Below are 20,323 nucleotides of genomic sequence, written 5' to 3'. Positions count from 1 at the left end.
TCTCCTATCTTTTCCTTTCTTTCTCTGTCTCTCTCTTACCCTATTTTCTTTTGAAAACCTGAAAATAAAAACTTTAAAAAAAAAAAAAAAATAATATTATTTCATACCTCCCAACATTTTAGAAGTAGAAAGAGGGACAAAAAATATTTTCCCGCATGTAGCGCAGCAATTTTTTGACCACACCCCTTTCTGTGGCCACACCCCCTAATTACCATGTTTGTTTTACAAAATTTGGCAGGTTATGAAAGTTTGAAAATATTTCTCCTTATCTAAACTGTGTTTTTGTGTCTCAAACTTGTTACAAAGTATCTTATTTGCACCTGTTACCTGTTCTGGGCTCTCTGCTAAAAGCCAATTAAGTGAGAAACTTTGTTTCTTTTTCTGGCTGTTCAGTGCAAAGAAAAGAGGGACTTTCCAGTACAAATGAGGGACTGCGGGTTGAGCTGTCAAAAGAGGGACTGTCCCTCCGAAATAGGGACAGTTGGGAGGTATTATTTTATAATATTTCTCAACAATATCAATTAGAACAGCTGCCTTTCATGATGGTCATGGATTCTATTCTGCAGGGCCAAAGATCAGAAATGTATCAACTATTGTAGCAAATAAGGCCAGTGATCCCCCTTCCCCCTCACAGATCTGCTATTGGAAGAGAAATGTCAAAATAAAACGTAAAAGTTCCATATCAGAGAAACGGTTAAAAATTAAATTAAGAAAAAAAAAGTACATCAGGAACAACTTTTTCTAAAAATAACTGCAGTGAAAAAAGCATTTGAACTAAACAACCCTTTCAGAATATCTGGGAGCACCCACTGTCAGTTGAAACAAGGTAAAATCATCTATTCACTAACATTTAACAGTGACCTCTGGTGGCTAAATAATTAGCAATAGGATCAGTTGCTATGACCTCAAGGCACATAGGAGCCGCTGTACTGAGTGCTTCTGAGGAGGTATTCCTCATAAAGCAGCAGCTCCATATTTTGACTAAAGTCATTATGTATATTTTTAGAGAAGAGTTTAGATTTATTTTTGAAAATATGTAATGTCTAGTAAAGCTAAAATGTTTTAACTTTTTTTTTTTGCATAATCTTACATAGTCCTCAAATCACAGCCCTGTCATGCTCAATGATCCCCGTTGTTTTTGTAATAATCATTCAATTACAAGAGTACAGGATCCTCAATGTGAAACCTATTGTGTGCAGCACAGCAGGACAGAAAGGTCATAGAACACAGAGGGCTATTGCTGTGCAATATGATCAATGCACTGCAGGCAGAACAAACATGTGCAATCTACACATACAAGTCGGCAAATTGCAATAAACTGACAGTTGGCCTGAGGGCTGAAAAACTGGATATTATCAGAAGCTGGGAAGTGCGCCTCCGGCATTTTCCTTCTGGCCAATGACCTCCCACATGAGTGACAGGGATTTTAATTCTCAAGAGAATAATTTCAGTCTTTCTCTGTACATAATTGATTGAGATAAGAAATGGAGAATGTGAAACCAAGGCAGACTAGCATATAATAAACTTTGTTTATGCACGTTTTCAATGTTTTGAAAACTTTAATGGCCCAGTAGTTTGTCCATTGAAGTGTAGTGCAATTTCAATGGACAAACTACTGGGCCATTATGTATATGTGTGGCTATGGGCACACAGACTGAAGGCTTCAGCTGCTCTTGGTTAGTGTATTTTTGCAGGCTGAGAGAAGCAGATCTGCTCCCTGAACCTGTTCCATTAATCTTAATCCGATCATCTTGCGCGCACAGCAGAGGTCAGGACAAATACGCAAAAAGAGACATTTCCGGGCTAACCTCTGCTTCGCTCTGCTGTGTATGTGCACAAAGGCTGATTGGATTCAAACCAATGGAGCAGGGACAGCGAGCAAATCTGCTTCTCTCCGCTTGTAAAATACACAGGCCGAGAAAAGCTGTAGTCTTACTCAGAGGTGATGTAAATTGTCTGTTACGCAAATTTCTTTTTTTTATTTCTGTCAATAAACATATTGAAACAGAGAAAAGCTGTAGTCTTCAGACTGCGTGCCTATAGTCTTTCTTAGCATATGAAATACTCAGTGGTAATAAAAATGCCCCCTAAATAAAATATAGACACCTTGTAATTCTTCTTCTGGCCAAAATAAATGTGGCATCCTGCTAGGCCCAGTAACTAAAAGTATCATATATAATGAAAAGGACTGGAGATCCTTCCATTGTGAATAAATGTTGTTTTTATTGAAGCACTACATGTTTCAGATCACACGGGTCCTTCCTCTGGTGCAAGCTACATTTATTCACACTGGAAGGCTCTCCAGTCCTTTTCATTATACAGTATATAATACTGCTGTGGAGATGGCTACTCTACTAAACTGTTGAAGAGCCTGACTATGTATCTGACTATATATATACCAGACTATATGTTTTTAGTCAGGTATACATCTTTATAAATCTTTTGGAGGATCAGTTGGTGAAATAATCGATTATCCTGTAATGCTTTTCTTCTTTGAATACCTACATTATGTGCAACATGATGACACACAGGATCTGAGGCTTTGGGATAATATGTGTCATTCTCTTTGCGTAACCTAATTTTCCCCAAAGCCCACAGGATCACTGCTATAGTAGCTGAAAGGTCTCCAGCTTCCTGTTGAGCTGTAAATTGATGCCCAGCAGAGATTTGGGGCTGTCTAACCATGAGTGGATACCAGGCTGTCCCCGGAGGCCGGATGTCATTAATGGAACGTGTAATTTCTGTTAAACCTGAAGATGGTTACTTCATGCAGCATATAATGTGATTAGCAGGATACTTTCTCTCTCAGTCCACAGATTAATCATTAAAGAGATCATGTTCCTATCACTCAGCATCTCATGACAGAAGGGACCTTTTTTAGTATTGCAACAAATATGTATTTTAGCCTTTGTTTACTGAAAGCCATGTTTAATTGCACCTAGAAGCAATTTATACACAGTCTTGGTAAAAAAAAAAAAAAAACAAGGAGACAAGGTCAAAAACAGTAGAAAAGTCTGAATCAGCACTTGCAAAGCCATAGAATTGCGCTATAGTACTGAATCTATAAATAATTTTTCGCAAAGTTATTTGCTTTGTTTAGCACCAACATCTGACAAAATGTCCACGTACAACACAACTACTGATTGCAAATTCTGGCCTTACAGACTTGGCAGATCAGCCCATGTACCTCCCATGTATGTGACCAAAATGATGCCTGTGGATATCTAAACAAGAAATTCCAGGTGGGAGACTGAACACACTATAGCTTTTACGGGATGTTCTCCACTCCAGGTGTGCAGAGGGATGCCACTGCCTGGTCTACTCTACTTATGCCATTGCACTGAAGTCAGTGGGATAAGGCAAGAGCAAAAGTGTATTTCTTTCTCAGAATCTGGGTGCCTATTGACTGTAGGACCCAACAGGACCAGTGCTCAATGTGTTTTCTCCCAGTGGGTCAGTCTGGTGACCCTGCATTAATAAATTAATACAAATGAAGAGTAACTGCAAATTGCTGCACAATCTCTGTTTAAAAATGACTGTTGGTGTAAATTAAAGTGACCATGTAAATGTCTCTTAGTTCGAACTACTACATGCAATGATTTTCACCTTTTACAAAAACCCATGAGATTTTCCAGAAAATAAATTGTCTGTCAGTAAGATTTAACAGATATAGAGTAGTTCAGTATCTTCCTTGGTTCAAGCAACCAAACTTTTGGTTTAGGATGATTCTAAAAGAAAATTAATAACACGGGGCTGCTTCATTGGTCAGTGTTATTTATGAATATTAAATCTGCATGAGAACCCCTGTTTACTGTGCTATATTTGTAGCTATACCAGGGAGGCACAACTCATGACTGGAAGTGCAATATGATTTGCCAGATTCCATTTAATATTTTTTTTTACATCCTTAGCATTGGTATCTCCAAAAATCACAAGTTCCCAAAACTACAGGACTGCCCCACCCCCCTGTGGTGAAATGATCAGAAGACTGAAAGCGGCTTATTTGCAGTTGGAATGAGAGCAGGGTAATGGTTTGTTTTCTCTAGCACGGATATTATAACGGTTTGTTTTCTCTAGCATGGATATTATCCAATATTGGCTACACACTGAAATATACTGCCATAAATGCAGGCAAACACAGTTACCAACTTTTACTGCTAAGATATTGAACGGTGCCAAGGTCTCTGGAATGTGTAAAGTAGCGTGGATAGTGAAGCCCCTCAGTGAGAACATGGCTAGTATCTGGCTCACATGGGCTGACAGTACGTTGGCTGCAGTTATGATTCCTACCAGTTTGGTAACTAGATCTCTGCATTCATTCATGCCAGCTCATCATATTTAGATCATACTGGAGATTATTCAGATATTAAGCACAGATGACCTTCCCCAAAGAAACACGTGCATGTGACTTCTATACTTAGTTACCCTGCAGTTCTAGTGAAGCCAAATAATCAAGCCTTCTGTACAGCGGTGCTGATGTGTGCCAGAGTGCTGGGTCATGGCCCTGTCTCACTCCCAAGTTATTTCAGCTCACTATCCTACTACTGTACCACAGCCAGGAGGCAACATGCCACTCTTTAGTGCATACATCTTAATGACCTGTACTGGGATGGAAATATACTTTTTTCCTCACAAGAATAGATTAATTCTGTGCAGTTTTAGGTTACAATAATAAGCTGGATAGAGCTTTATTAAGTAGCTGGATGATTATCCAATAGATCAAATGTTGGAAGGTAGGATTAATATATAAAGATGAGGTTATACAAAGCAGTCTGTTTAGTCCTAAGGCAAAGGGCCATATTTGTTCTCCAGCCCTGACTTCAGATATAGCTTTGTATATAGTTACATATAAAAACTGTGGTTTGAGGTTAATCTTCCTTTGCCAGGATTAATAAGTCAACTTGGTTATGGTATTCACGGCTCTTTGATTACCTCTATAATGATCATACATATTCTTTTAGCTGTGGGTCACTTCCCCTTTAATTTGAGTGGCAAGCATTTGTGTCGCCCTGTTTGGGTGGTCAGTATAAAATTCAGCAGGGTGCATCTGGCACTGGGAGCTGTAATTGTGGGTACCCTGCAACCTTCAGTGTGTTTCTGTGTTACTCCGATAAGTAGCAGGGATCAAGTCATAGACAATGTAATTGTAACAAAAAGTCTTAAATTTACTAATTGATTTTTCACAGAATCTGTGTAATGTAACGGCTAGAACTTTAGCCATAAAGCATGGTATTAAAAGCATGGTGTGGCTTCTTCTGCTTTCCAAGGAAACGGTGCTGGGAACAACCATGTGAATAACAATAAATACATAAATAAATCACAAACATGTTCGCTCTGTCCAATTTGCTAGCTGTGGAAGATCTGTCTTAACGTTATTTATAATGGGGCCTCCATCCAGTGTTAAAAAAAAAAAAAACTCTAGTGCAAAACATTATTGTCCCTAAAAAAGGGATAAGTTATGTTATAGTAAGACAGTTCACAAGTACAATAACCTGTACAACAACCACTGGTGAAATGCTGACAGCTCTTGGCCTTCTAAAGCATGTTGATACTGTAGTATGAAGAAACCCAGCAGGTCACTATTCATGATCCAGTCCTGCATTCTTACAAGGCAGACAACACTGCTAACTTTTCATCTTCATTTTTCCAGGCACTGAACTCTTGAAAGGTCAAGTGCAAATGACATGGGAAACTGCATCAATGGTATGCTCATACTGATGAAGGGAACACATTATATCCTTCAAATATGCAAATCTGTGTTGTATTATATTCAGTAGACAAGATCCTCATAAGTCATTACAAACTACTGTACCATACAATGTCTTGTAGCGCATTAAAAGGAATAGTCACTGCAAAGCCCTGTTATTTTTGGCTTTCTTGAACCTTATGGGTAGAGTAGATATCAGCTTTTGTAATTTAAGAGTATGTGAAGTAAATGTTTACCTTTAAAGGGATACGGTCATGGGAAAAAACATTTTTTTCAAAATGAATCAGTTAATAGTGCTGCTCCAGTAGAATCCTGCACTGAAATCCATTTCTCAAAGAGCAAACAGATTTTTTTATATTCAATTTTGAAATCTGACATGGGGCTAGACATATTGTCAATTTCACAGCTGCCCCAAGTCATGTGACTTGTGCTCTGATAAACTTCAATCACTCTTTACTGCTTTACTGCAAGTTGGAGTGATATCACCCCCCTCCCTTTTCCCCCCCAGCAGCCAAACAAAAGAACAATGGGAAGGTAACCAGATAACAGCTCACTAACACAAGATAACAGCTGCCTGGTAGATCTAAGAACAGCACTCAATAGTAAAAACCCATGTCCCACTGAGACACATTCAGTTACATTGAGAAGGAAAAACAGCAGCCTGCCAGAAAGCATTTCTCTCCTGAAGTGCAGGCACAAGTCACATGACCAGGGGCAGCTGGGAAATTGACAAAATGTCTAGCCCCATGTCAGATTTCAAAATTGAATATAAAAAAAATCTGTTTGCTCTTTTGAGAAATGGATTTCAGTGCAGAATTCTGCTGGAGCAGCACTATTAACTGATGCCTTTTGAAAAAAAAGATTTTTCCCATGACAGTATCCCTTTAAGAATAAATGGCCATATATTTGTGAGATTGATAGTGATGATGTGATGATGGCATTTAAATAGCAATGTTCCTGTTTAATTGTGCTTAGTGCAGTAATATGGATATGGTTTTACGTTATCTTGGTTGGTCATGTACACCAGTCACAGTCCTATTGGTCACAAGCCTGTGTTCTCATGCTTGTTTGAAAACAGGGTTGCTGTTGTATCATTGTCCATGTCAATGTTAAGGGCCAAATTATGTGACACTGATTGGAAAGCTTTAAGTAACATTGAGACACAATGCTTATGTGATGGATCTCTGACTTGACCATATAGTAGCTGCATGTTCTGAACCTGGCCTGGGAGTCAAAATAGGCCCTGCCAAGTACGCAGAGGCCCAAACAGCCCCCTACCAGCCCAAACAGCCCCAAACCAGCCCACTCTATGGTAACTTTCTATGGAACCATGCAGCAGCCCCTCTGGCATTTGCCAGAACCCAAAGATTGCCAGTCCGGGCCTGTTCTGAACTGGAAGTTGCCCCGTTCATATAGAATACAACACTGTCCTACAATATGCCCTTAACAGTTTAGTTGGTAGGCGATTAGGACTATCCTATATCAATGGTCCTTGGTGGTGATTTTGACTAAAAAAGAAACACATGCTTATCTGCAATATGGACATGCTCCTTATCATGGATATAAAGGTATCTGTATCACTTTAATACAGGCATTTTTAAAACAAGATGTAAGATTAGCCTCCCTCCTGTTTGTGTGTGTGTATCTATCTATCTATCTATCTATCTGTGTGTGTTTTGCAGTCAATCACACGCTATTATTGTTGGCAGAGGAAGCCTGCCTTACAAGGGTCCTGTATTTTGACGTTTGACACAGAGATAATTTTTCATTCGGAATGAAGTTGTATTTATAGTATAAAGCATTGCTGAGCACAGAGTCAAGCACAAATTGCAGAATATAGATGCATGTTGATGAGACAAACGGCTGAAGCATTTCAAGCTGCCTGGCAGAGTGCTGCAAACTTAATTTACTCGCTTTATTTTAGATTGTGGTTGGCTTCATACAATAAAATTTCAGAGGAATGAGATTAAAAAAAATATTTGAACAGGACACTAAGGGGCAGATTTATCAAGGGTCGAAGTGAGTTAAAAACTTTGAATTTCAAGCTATTTTTGTGTACTTCAACTAAAGAATAGTACAACTTTGACTTCGACCATTCACCACCTAAAAGCTTTAGCCTATGGGGGACCTCCTAGAACCTATATGGAGACAATTGGTGGAGTTTGAGACATCGAAGTTTTTGGGTGAAAAACTTTGAATCACTATACCTTCGATCGTACAATTCGAAGTAGGTCGAATACGGACCACTTTGACCTCTATTCAGTTGGTCTTTTTGAATTTGAAGTTTTTTTTAACTTCGACCCTTGATAAATCTGCCCCTAAAGATTGAATATTTTGCATACTTTGTGGTCAGTTAAATAGATATTCCCTTGACTTCTTAATTAGAACAATGAAAAATGTGGGAAAAAATGAAGCAAAACAAGGTAAAAGCATGGCTTCATGCAGAACAGAACATCCTTTTTGGTGCAGTCATGAACCCATGACAATAAACATGCAAATGCAGATGGAACTGGCATTACTACGAGTGCTACATGCCATTGACACTGCAGCTTTTCAGCACAACTCAAGTCTTAAAGATCGATTTCTAAAGGTGGCCATACACCGAGAGATCCACTCGTTAGGCGATGTCGCCAAACGAGCGGATCTCTCCCCGATATGCCCACCTTGAGGCGGCCAATATCGGGCTGATCCGATCGTGGGCCCTAGGGCCCAACGATTGGATCCTAACGAATAGTAATGGGCGGTCGGATCGCAGGACCGCATCAACGAATAGATGCGGCCGCGTTCAGACGGGATTTTTCGTCCCATCCGATCGAGATCTGGCCGACTTTCGTCCAGATCTCGATCATTGAAGCCCGTCGGGGGGCCCCATACGAAGGCCAATAAGCTGCCGACATAGTCTGTCGGCAGCTTTTATCGGCCCGTGTATGGCTACCTTAAGAGGCCCAGGTATGGCCATAGGATGCTAAAGCTGGCTGCAGACAGGAGAATAAATTCATTCACTTTTTAATGGCAACCAGCAGATCTTTCTGTCAGTTCAAGGAGAGCAATATTTTACAAAGCTATGACATACTTCCCAACATTCTGGAAACGGAAAGAAATATTTCTGTAGTTTTTATGTTCTATTACAGTTTTAATAATGAAGGTGAATTGCTCTTTAAGCTGTGAGTCTAACTTCTCCCAAGGGACAAAACTGTTACAATCGTATCTTAAGTAGTGATGGGCGAATTTTCGCCGTTTGAATTTCCAGCGAAATTCGCGAAACGGCGATATAAATTCGCAAAACGGCACCGGCGTCCATTTTTGACGATATGGTGATGTGCACCAAACAGAGTCACCAGTTCACTGATTATGCCTGTCCGTTTTTTTACACAAGCTCCATCCAGATCTGCTGAGTTAGTTATGTACTGGATCCATGCTTGGTGCGATCTTGGGCAAATTCAAAGACACAATAACAACTAAATCACATATTACATACAGTACAAATTTTATCCACAAATGCATGATACATCAGGGAAGCTATTTAAAGTAATTTATATACATTACAAAGTCAAAAAGGCATTAAACCTCTTGATTCACTCCTATAAATTGATCTCAACAAAACACAAGTCAAAATATGAAACAGAAGCATACAAATATGCTGTGAGCACAGAAAGCTTTGTACCAGACAAGACAAATGACCAGTACAGAATGTTAACAAAGAGAAACCTATAAATAGAAGCATGTACATTTCTACAAAAAAAACAAAAAAAAACAGATTTTTGCCAAGCAGCATATATCTCTCTTTCTTCCCAGGCCCTACATGCTCATAAATACTGTGTCACTCTCTCTAGAGACGGGATGGATTAGGCCAAATGGAAAGTTGCCATGGGAATCTCTAAGCTATTTTAGGGACTGAACTGAAAAAAAAGAAGTTTAATGGAGAACTGGAAACCTCATATAAACGGACTACTAAATTACTTAAATACAGACATCTAAATACGACACCAAGGGCATTTTTCTGTGTAAGGATCTGCAAATTGATAAAGAAAAGCGGCAAATAAAGTGTATTCCTTTCATTAATCATTTGTAACATTTATTCTAGTTTCGAACTATAGAACATTTTCACAAGGGACGGACACAATTTGCATACATTTCAACTGATTTTCAATGAAACTAAGATTATGACCCCCCTTAATTTAATTACTACATCAAACAATCCCTGGTGAATAAAAGGCAGTTGGTGACCCTATAGACATGTAAGCCAACACTTATGCAAATGACTTAGAATTATTGGATGGGGAGTCCTGGATTGGGAGTCAAAATAGGCCCTGCCATTCCAAGTACACAGGGGCCCAAACAGCCTCCAACCAGCCCACTATATGGTAACTTTCTATGGAACCATACAGTAGCCCCTCTGGCATTTGCCAGAACCCACAGATTGCCAGGCCGGGCCTGATGGGCAAAAGTTCCTCAGTTCATTTGAGGGAAGCTTCACCCTTAACCATTTTTAGTTTGCCCTAAGCTATTTAAATATATTTCTACCACAAAGTAATAGAGGCATGAATCTGTATGCACTCTTATGTTTAGGTGGGTTTCCTCTAGCTGCTCCAATCTCTTCAACAGTCTAAAAACATACAAGTAGTTGGCTTTTGAGGAAAATTGAATGTGAGTGTGTTAGAGTAGCTGTGGTAGGTAGACACACTACAGGGGCAGAAAATGATGTGAAAAATATTAAACGATCTGTTCCATATAATGAGTTATTGCTATTAATGGGATGACCTAAGCTACTACATGTGACTTTACAGTCCCCTTTCAAGCAGGCGGCAAGCTGACAGATGAGTATTCCAGCTGGCAGAATGAAAATAAAAAAGGGATTGTGTCCCTTGGTTTTAAAAAAAAAAATAAAATATCTTGTGTGTTGACCAAGCACTTAGAACAGGAATGCGTTTGGACCCAAAACAGCTTCAAGCAAGATGCCAAAGAAAGCGACCCTGTTTGGCTTCACTTTCTGCTTCCAATGAGAGTGTGCACAGGACCCTGGAAGCACAAGCATCATACTAAAGGAAGAATGTTACACCACTTATTCATGTATTTCTATTAATGACCTTACTCTCCACTCAGGCTACTGCTGCTGTTTATTGTGTTATTGCAGTCAGAGCTGAATTTAAGAATGCCCCGCTCTAGGAATTCAGATGATGCCCTTTACGTCTGCATGATATAGACACTGTATTCCATACGTGCCAAGCTACAATCAGAGATGTTATGCAAGAAACCCCCACAGGCTGCTGCCATAGGTACCAGAGCACAAGTGTCCAAATGGAAAATACATCCCTTTAAACAAGGCTCAGGGTTGTTTGTCCTTGCTGTCTCCATCTACATGCAGCACAGGAAAGTGTAATGTATTTTAAGTTGATAAAAGATCTCCAAACTGATAGCACACTCTGAACCCTGAAGTCAACCGAGGCAGGGCATCCTTGCAATATAAGTTTATCTTTAAACATTAAATATGCTAAGGCCCAGAGAGTCACTAGTATCAGGATAATGATCATAGGACCACATATCCATTTTAATGTCTATTTTGAAACACCACTAAGCTGCTGATGGGATTTAAGCCAAGGGCCTTGCAAAGCATCCCCTATAAAACTACTTTGGATCCATTCACTTGAGTCCCTTAAGTCATAATATACACATGGTTATTTGGTGCAAGTTTGCAAGGGCATAGAAACATGGTTTGCTGCTGATGGACCAGGACTGCAGCTGTTCAAGTGGCTAAGGTTGCTCAGCAGCAGCTGGATATTTTACCATATTTCAACTCTTTCAGAGGTGAAATTGAACCTTGAGAATTCTTATTTTAACATTCATCACTCTGTAAAAAAAGAGGAGCAATAGTCAAGTTCATCACAAACAGGACTTTTTATATCTTGTAAATTCACTAGAATTCCCAGAATTCCAGCATAGCTACAGCCTTACATCAAAAAATAGTAACATCATTGAATGGACTAGGATTCAGAGATATAATGGGTGATTTCCCTTGAAATTATGATGGGTTTAAGAAGTTTAATGGAGAACTGGAAACCTCATATAAACGGACTACTAAGTTACTTAAATACAGACGTCTAAATACGACACCAAGAGCATTTTTCTGTGTAAGAATCTGCAAATTGATATAGTAAAGAGGCAAATAAAGTGTATTCCTTTCATTAATCATTTGTAACATTTATTCTAGTTTCGAACTATAGAACATTTTCACAAGGGACGGACACAATTTGCATACATTTCAACTGATTTTCAATGAAACTAAGATTATGACCCCCCCCCCCCTTAACTTAATTATTAGGGTAGGACTCCACGAGCGATTTTGTCGTGATTCACCAGGGATTGTTTGATGTAAGGGTAGGACTCTTTATCGCAATCAGACGCACTGCGACAAAACGCATGCGAATTGTCGCATGCAACAAAAATAAGGTAAGAGATAGAATTGTCGCATGGTGTCGCAGTGTTGATCCGATGCGACACGACTGTCGATGCAGACGCTGCACGACAGTCAGCGTGTGTGTGTACATGTCCCACCACCATCAATATTATGGAAAAGAGCATATAGTATTCGTTATATTTTCAGTATGTGATATGAACTATTATGAAACAACAGCTGGGTAAGGGTGCTGGAAGTTGTCGTTCACAGAAAGCAAAATGCCACTAATGGCCTCCTCTGCATATAATGAGATGAGAAAAGGATTCTAAGAAGAAGTGAGATAAATGACTTTCAGCCGGCCCCTTGCCTGAATAATTTTTAGTGATGAAAGACAACAACTGCTAAAAGTTCAAGATATGAATTAAAACTTCAAACTCAAAATGTTCCATACTAAAATCAACTATGTTGTAACGTTTACCTCGAGAAGTTATTTCCAATCACATCTAATGCATTCCAGCAATTATAAACAATAAAGCACTAAATGCATGGGAACCACACAAAAGCAAAGAATTGACTTGACAGTCTGCTCACATGTTCTACAGACTTCTTTGTCAAAGCACATATTTGGAGGGCAACTTTAAAAATTATGATTTGATCCAAAACCACCCGAACTTGCCTCATGAGCAAACTTCAGATGACTTTGGGAAACTAAGTGTTCCAAGTGCCATCCCGCCGGTGATTTATATTCTAGCCGGCAGGAAGGCAATTCGGGGAGATAAGTCGCCCCGAAAAAGAGGGAATTTGTCGCTGGACGACTAATCTCCCCGAATCTGACTGTGTGTCTCTGCCCTAAAGCAGAGCTGGGGAGACGTGGAGTTGTAGTCTGAAGCAATTTTAGTTACCTGGAGTCAGAGTTGCCAAAAATGTACCAAATCCAATTCCTTATAACTTTAAATACAAACAGTGAAACAAATCAAATCAGATTTAAAGGAGAACGAAACCCCCCTATGGCTAAAAGCCCCTATTTGCCACCCTCCACTGGCCCCTTCCCTCCTTCCTCCCAGCATAGAGTTCTCTGTTCAGAATCCTTAGGAAAGGAGAGTTTGCAAGTGCAACGATATATAATTACACAATATATGATTACAGTGTATACATTCATCAAATGAACCAACATAATAAACATATTAGACACTATGTATAGGCAACCATGGAAAATCCTCTTGGAGAACTACAGCTTCAAGCATTGCTATTGACCAATGACAGGTCCTACACAGTAATGAATTCAATTTATATAAATACTGCATACAGGCATAAGTGATAGAATTGCATGACCCAGACTGAAATACTTGTGTGCGACTGATTTAACCATTAAATGCCTGGTGGAAGATGGGAGAGCTGGAGTCCAGCAACAGCTGGAAGGTTAGTGGCTACAGTTCTGTGACTATGCAAAGTAAAATCAAATAAGACACTTAATACCATGCATTCATATCATAAAGAGAAGTCAGGCCACGCCACACTGTGTCTCCAGATACATACACCTAACAGAGCACTGACCTTCACAACAATGACGGACTTCCGATGGTAGAAACAGCACAGGGCTGATGTAAAAGTCTCAAAGAAATTACAGAAACAATCCTTAGACATTTTCAAGGCTTTCAAGGAAGAGCGATTAAGCTCTTTAAGGATTACAACATAAAACCTTTGGCTGTTCCCACGATAATGCCTTCATTCACTGCAAGGTCCCAAGTTGCGCTGTGATCCTACATTGTGCCTGTGATCCTACCATCTCCCTTGCACTGTGACATTTGGCTGGAGTGGTTTGCTCAGATGAGGCTGTGACTGTGAACTCAGTGTATTCTGGCATACAGTCATACAGCCTCCATGTATAGAGTGCTGCAAGTCCCATGTGACCCCTCCAGCTCTCCAATGAAATTCTAACCATATGAGAACCCTCTCCCTAAGGGGTTCATTTCTGTATACAAAACAGACATTTTTCTGCTTCTCACATACCTCATCCACCATGCTCCCTTCAGCTCTCTGTCACCAGCAATACTGTATTTCTTACAGCCTCCTAGCCTTACTAGAGGTAAATGCCAAAGCCCTACCTACTATTAAACTTGACTCACAAATCCCACATATTTTAGTGTGAGAAGTTCATTCGGAAAAAGTGGAAGCAGGCTGATAATGGATTCCTCTGAATGACATTCTGCTTCTGTTGCACAGAGATAAAGAGAGGACATCTTGCACTGTTTACTTTTAATTAGAAACCCTATGTTACTGGATGGAAAGAAGCTGAAACTAAAAGTTGTGGGCACTGCTGTAGCACCCTGCTAACAGCAAATAAACAGTGTTTAACCAGCAGGCCAGTTCCCTAATAGCACAGAGAGGTGTAGCATTCATTCAGAGGAGGAATCTGCTGTTCGCACTTTATTTAAATGGCGAGGTTTCTGACACCAGTTGGGTAATCAATGTAAAAAAGAACAAAAAAAAAAAAAAACAAACACTGAATTTTAAGGCCCAAAAAGACTCCTTTCTATTGATCTTACAGAATAACTGTACAAAAGTCAAAGAATGGGTATTGTGGTACAATTGATATTTAATATATTTTTGTACCACTGGTGCAACTATACAGGATGCAGACCTGGAGGTGGGTTGTTTCCGATATTATAAATTGTGCTTATTATTAACAATTTTGCGCTTAAAACAAATGAACTCCTTAATCTTGACTTGTATTCTTCTATAAAACTTGTGCTATAAGGTTAGGATAAAATGTAAAGGTAATGTTTCAAGGAAACTGAATGCAAACATGGCCTTCTACTATTTTTATTTCAAAGGGAGGTTGTTTTTTTTAACCACTAAAGGGGGCAATAATAAGGCATAATCACAGTTATCCATTGCAGTTACAAATTATGTGTCTTGTGATGGTGTTTTCATGTTGTCATTTCTTAGGGCAACATTAGCCTGGGAAAAGATCAACAACAGCATTTGTTCAAGAGGCCCACTGCCAATATTTATACATGGAAATTCACCCCCCCCCCCCCACCAAAGAATTACTTTCTAGTGAGAGTAGCTGAAATAATTTCTCGTGGTCTGCTATAGGTATAATACTTCCATCTCTTACTAATTTAAATAATTTCCAGATGGTAATGGACACAATAACTTAGTGCCCTAAATGTGGTTATACACATTAAAATGATGTGTGTCCAATTGCAAAATTGGGGCAATAAAACTACCTTGAAGGAAAACATCCTGGTTGTAGACCACCAACTAAACAGCCTTATTCCAAGTGCTTGCAATTCTGAGGTGGCATAGTGGTTGGACTCTGAATTGGACATTATCTGAAAGCAGTTTTTTTCCCCTGTGTCCCCTCCCTGCGCCTATGAGCTCTGCTGTGCTGCTCTGGATATATAGGTCAGTATTTCTGCCTGGGCCACTTTTCCTAACAGAACACTATGTGGTGAATTGGAGGGTGGTGAATGGGGGCCTTTAGCAGTAGGGGAGTTACTTTCTTATTAACCATCTTCTGGTGAAATTCTAAATTATTGTAAAGCCAGAATGAGATAGGGAACTTGTGTGAATGAGGACTGTGAAGTGCAATAAAGGGGTCAGTGCTATATAAAATAATATTTCTAAAAGGTTGGCAACATCACATGAGTTAAGAGTTTTTAATAAAGCTCTATCTCCAAAGGCAAATTGTTAATCAGGAAAACCATATATTCAAAAGTACAATAGATTTGTAAAGAGGTCTTGTAGACCAATGCAAGCCAACAATGCACTGGATTGCTCATCTTTTAAATATTTAACATTTAAAGTGTTTAAATGATTAGATCATGCAAAGTAGCATTTGAAGCTATCAAAAAGGGAGGCAAAACTTGGTCAGGAGGGAACAAGTTGGCATTTATTATCAGCCACCATAACTGGAAATCTAAAGACCAAGCCAGTAGTTTATTGGCCCCTGTATAGGGCCCTCAGGAGGGACTGTCCAAGTTTCATCTGCCCAAAAGCCAGGTATCTACTGGGCAGGTTTAAAAATCCTATTCGGTGAGGACAGCAAGAGAATGATTATGGGACTTGAGCACAAAAAGTAACCATTAATGTGACAGCATTTCAGGAACAATCTTTTAGAAGTGCCATTCTCTCAGCATCTACAACTGCAGTTCTTACAATTTCTCCTGAGAAAAGTCGTGGTGAAAGTATCCCAAATGCAATAATTGCCAAAATGGACTGACAAATATTGCTAACAAAAGTATAGAACAAACAGTGTCATATACATATGCTGACTTTGGATAAAGATAAGCATTAAAGAAACCAATGTGTGGGAGGGGGCCCCGTGTCATCAGGGTGTGGGGTTGGGATAGCCCAGTTCCTGTAACTTTATCAATGAGATATTGCAATGACAGCTGCACTGAAACTGAAAAATAAACACGGACAGGTGCTGCTTATACAATACAATAAAATGACTAAGGCAAATGACTATGGCAAAATAGATGTCGAACATTGAACTCTTCATTTAAAATGAATATTGTCAACTCAACATCTCCCTTTTTAAGTATATTTATGAGGAATGTAACACAAATTAAAAAACACTACAATTATCTAGAAGGCTTTTTGACAGTTTCATTTGCTTGAAAATGGTAGTTTTCTGTATCTATATATCTCTATAGGACTTCTGGGGCATATTCCCAATTGGAAAATAGATATTTTCTATTCTCTGATTAAAGCTTAGCTTTGGTGAAATTTATAAACTTGCTCCTTTATTGCATATATACAGCTAGGGTGAGATGGTGAATTCTTGGGGCACTTCAACCCCATGGGAAAGGTACTGGAGACATGTATTTGTGGATTCTGCTGTTTTTCCCCGGAAACCCACTAGTCAGTGGGAAAACAGGAAAGCTCCTATTTTAATAGCTTGAAAGGAAAATCTATGAATTGGAAGACCAAGAGATCAGTGTTGCTATTAGGGTGCTTTTAGCTGTGACTGTTGATGGTTTTAACTGCCATCACATAGGCCTAGCCCAGCTGCTGAAAGCGGTTTATTATCAAGGTAGCATTTCAAAATATGGACCTTGCAAATTAATTTGGTGCTACATACACCTCATCCATTCGAGTCCCAATGGTTCCCAATGGATACTTTTACTCAATTGTGCAAAGTCATACTGTAAAAACATTCCTGACAAATTAGTAGGAGATTTCAAAAAGGACAATCTGAATTAATAAATGTAGCACAAGAATGAACAATTACGACCAGAACCTGAAAAAGGCTTTTGTGAATATGAATTTACTACTGTTATGTTAAATTATATTATATATTTCATACTTAGTAGCACTCCCAAACTGTTTGTTCAGGGTTGATAAAGAGGACCTCACAAGCAATGTGTACTGCCTTATAGCCCATTCACACAGAGAAACAGAGCCATGAAATGGACAAAGAAATACAGCACATCAATTCCCCTTACTGTGTTGTGAGGAAGGGAACATGCCGTGTTAGTCCTCTGTCCTGGATCTGCTAAAGATAGAATCATTTGGAAACATCCAGTTTCAGCTCACACAGGGCATTTTTGTCCAATCCTAAAAGCATTAAACAATGAAAGATTGCACATAAGATCTGAAGAGCAAGACACACTTCATAAAGATCGATGCCCCAGGCACAAAAAGCCCTTTTTATGCACAGATCCACAAATAAATCTTTTATGAGGCAATGCTTCATAAAGTGACAGTGCAACCATTCAGATATCTGGGAGATGCCATCTGGAGGAAATAAGTCAATGAAAAGGAATGAGCCTACATTCTCAGTATGTGTGGCAGAGTTCGCAGATATAGACACCCTATTTTATGACTTGTGGACAAAACACATGCAAGTGTACAATCACACCAAATGGAGAGTCAATTAAAGGGGTGGGTCGACTTTATGGTAACTTTTAGTATGTTTAAGAATGGCTAATTCAAGCAACTTTTCAATTGGCCTTAATTTTTTTTTTTTAGTTTTTGAATTATCTGTCTTCTTCTGACACTTCCCAGCTTTTAACTAGGGATCACTGACCCTTCTAAAAAGCAAATGGTCTGTTAACCTACAAACTTATTACTGCTACTTTTTATTAATCATCTTTTTATTCAGCACCCCCCCCATTCAAATTCCAGTATCTTATTTAATTCAATGCATTATTGGCAGGGTAAGTTGGACCGTAGCAACCAGATTGCTGAAACTGCAAACCGGAAAGCTGCTGAATAAAAAGCTAAATGAATCAAAAAACAATACAAAAAAATTACATATTGTCTGATAATATAACTTTCTACATAATACTAAAACTATTTTATGGTAATTTTATGGTAAATAACCTCTTTAAGGATTAGTAAAATAATTATATATATTATGATGATATTGTTACCTATATTCATCAATATTTTGCAAGTTGGAGCAATTTTAACTTCACAGTTGGTCAATATTTCTATGCAATTTGTATTTTTGATGTATGCACCATTCCATTTTATCATGGTGCAGAATATATTTGCACTTTATAAATATACTAGACATTAAGCCCGTTAAATTAACGGGCGCTAGAACATATGTAGAAAATTTGCCAGAGACGGTCCGTGGGGCACATGCGCAGTAGCGCCAGAGACGGTCCGTGGGGCACATGCGCAGTAGCGCACAGGGACTGGACGCAGAGACACTTCAACTTTATTATATAGGATATATTTTTTAAAAATACCACAGTGAGTAGGATTTTCAGAAAAGGAATTATGGGGAACGGGGACCGATTAACTTCCATGAAGGCCATGGGCAGTTCCAAGGCCCTCCCTAGCTCCACCCCCAACCCGCCCACTCTACATGCTACTGGGCTCCATGGAAACCATAGGCCCAGAGTGACTTCCTGGACTGCCCTTTTGGTAATCCACCACTGATGGGGAAACTGCATTATGTCATTTGTTTTATTTACAGCTCCACTTTAGTCTCCCTCATTCATTGAACACGTATAACCTCTCTGACATAAATTGTATGATTTTTAATGCAATTGGCCCATGGATAGGACTGTTTAAAGTTTATCCTATGCTGCCCCTATTGCAGAGATGGAAACATAATGTATTTATTGGGAGTTCCTCAGGACACAGCATAACCGTTTTCTAATGGGGCGTGGTCTATTGAGAGGGGCACTCGTTTACCATCGGCTGTGGATGAATGGCTCATTTTACCAAATGCTCACTACAAATGCGCACATCTTACTTGGAGGGCAACTTTTTAAAAAATGTGGGAATGGGATATGACTGAATTGCGAGGGAAGGCTAAAAATCTGGGTAACTCCTGGGAAATCTGGGGGAATTGACAGGTATGCTTTTGCCAAAATAAGCATTATATCAATGACATGCTCAGTGTGCTCTTGGCTACTGCTCATTTATCAGAAAAGAAGAAGGGGGGCTACTAGGGGTATATTCAGAGGTACCGATCTTCACTGCTTAAGGGCTGTTGTTGCTTTGGGCTAGTACAGTCCAAAACACAAGCTGTAGCACTTGCTTCTTTATCATTAATGTAAAAGAGATCTAAAGCTTAAAAAAGAAGAGCATGGGCTGATCTACTGCTTTCTGCACCTCTTATTTGTGTTGCTATTAATGGAGATTGAGCATTAACAACAAGCACTCACAATTACCATTGTAATGACGACTTCATGGCAACATTCATATCTTGCTTATAAAGCTGCAGCATATATTCACTTTGCAAAAACACTCAAAATATAAAAAACACATTGCATAAGACCAGGTTAAAGGGTCAGCTCATCTTAACGCTAACTTTTAGTATAATATAGACATTGAACTTCTTGGTTTTTATTCTTTAAACATTTTTTTGAAGCACTCCAGAATCAACGTAGTTATCTGACTGTTATTGGATGGCAGACAAAGAGCAACAGGAGAGGGTTAGAGTAAAAATAGTGAATAAAAAAATCCTTCTGGTAGCCCAGTAGTCCGGCAGTATGTTTATGTGGTTATGAAAATAATAAAAGTCAACTGTAAATTATCTCACAATACCATCACATTAAGGGGCCTATAAAGATTGCACCATTGGCCTAAATGATCAATGCACCATCCCTTTAGATTAGAGGAACAGAACTTTCATTTGAATCAATCAGTCTATGGCATCTTATAGCAGCCCTTCTAGCATTTGCCAGGGTTTCTAGATTGCCAGTCTGGACCTGAGAGTAATTGGTGAACATGCCCACTACTAGCCAGCT

The 20,323-nt window shown here is 39.1% G+C and overlaps 1 protein-coding gene across 3 annotated transcripts in view; it reads right to left on the bottom strand.

The window, feature by feature from the left end:
• bcar3.L (BCAR3, NSP family adaptor protein L homeolog) overlaps positions 1-20,323 on the bottom strand; it is an 81,141-nt gene that overhangs the window by 19,655 nt on the left and 41,163 nt on the right. Inside the window, exon 1 of one of the 3 annotated variants that reach the window (XM_041589256.1) lies at positions 14,112-14,288. In XM_041589256.1, coding sequence (XP_041445190.1) covers positions 14,112-14,123 — 12 coding nt within the window. In that variant the 5' untranslated portion in view covers positions 14,124-14,288. 3 annotated transcript variants of the gene reach the window in all.

This window comes from Xenopus laevis, chromosome 4L, assembly GCF_017654675.1.
Source record: "Xenopus laevis strain J_2021 chromosome 4L, Xenopus_laevis_v10.1, whole genome shotgun sequence".
NCBI classification, from domain to species: Eukaryota; Metazoa; Chordata; class Amphibia; order Anura; family Pipidae; genus Xenopus; species Xenopus laevis.
This window is presented reverse-complemented; position numbering and strand designations above follow the sequence as displayed.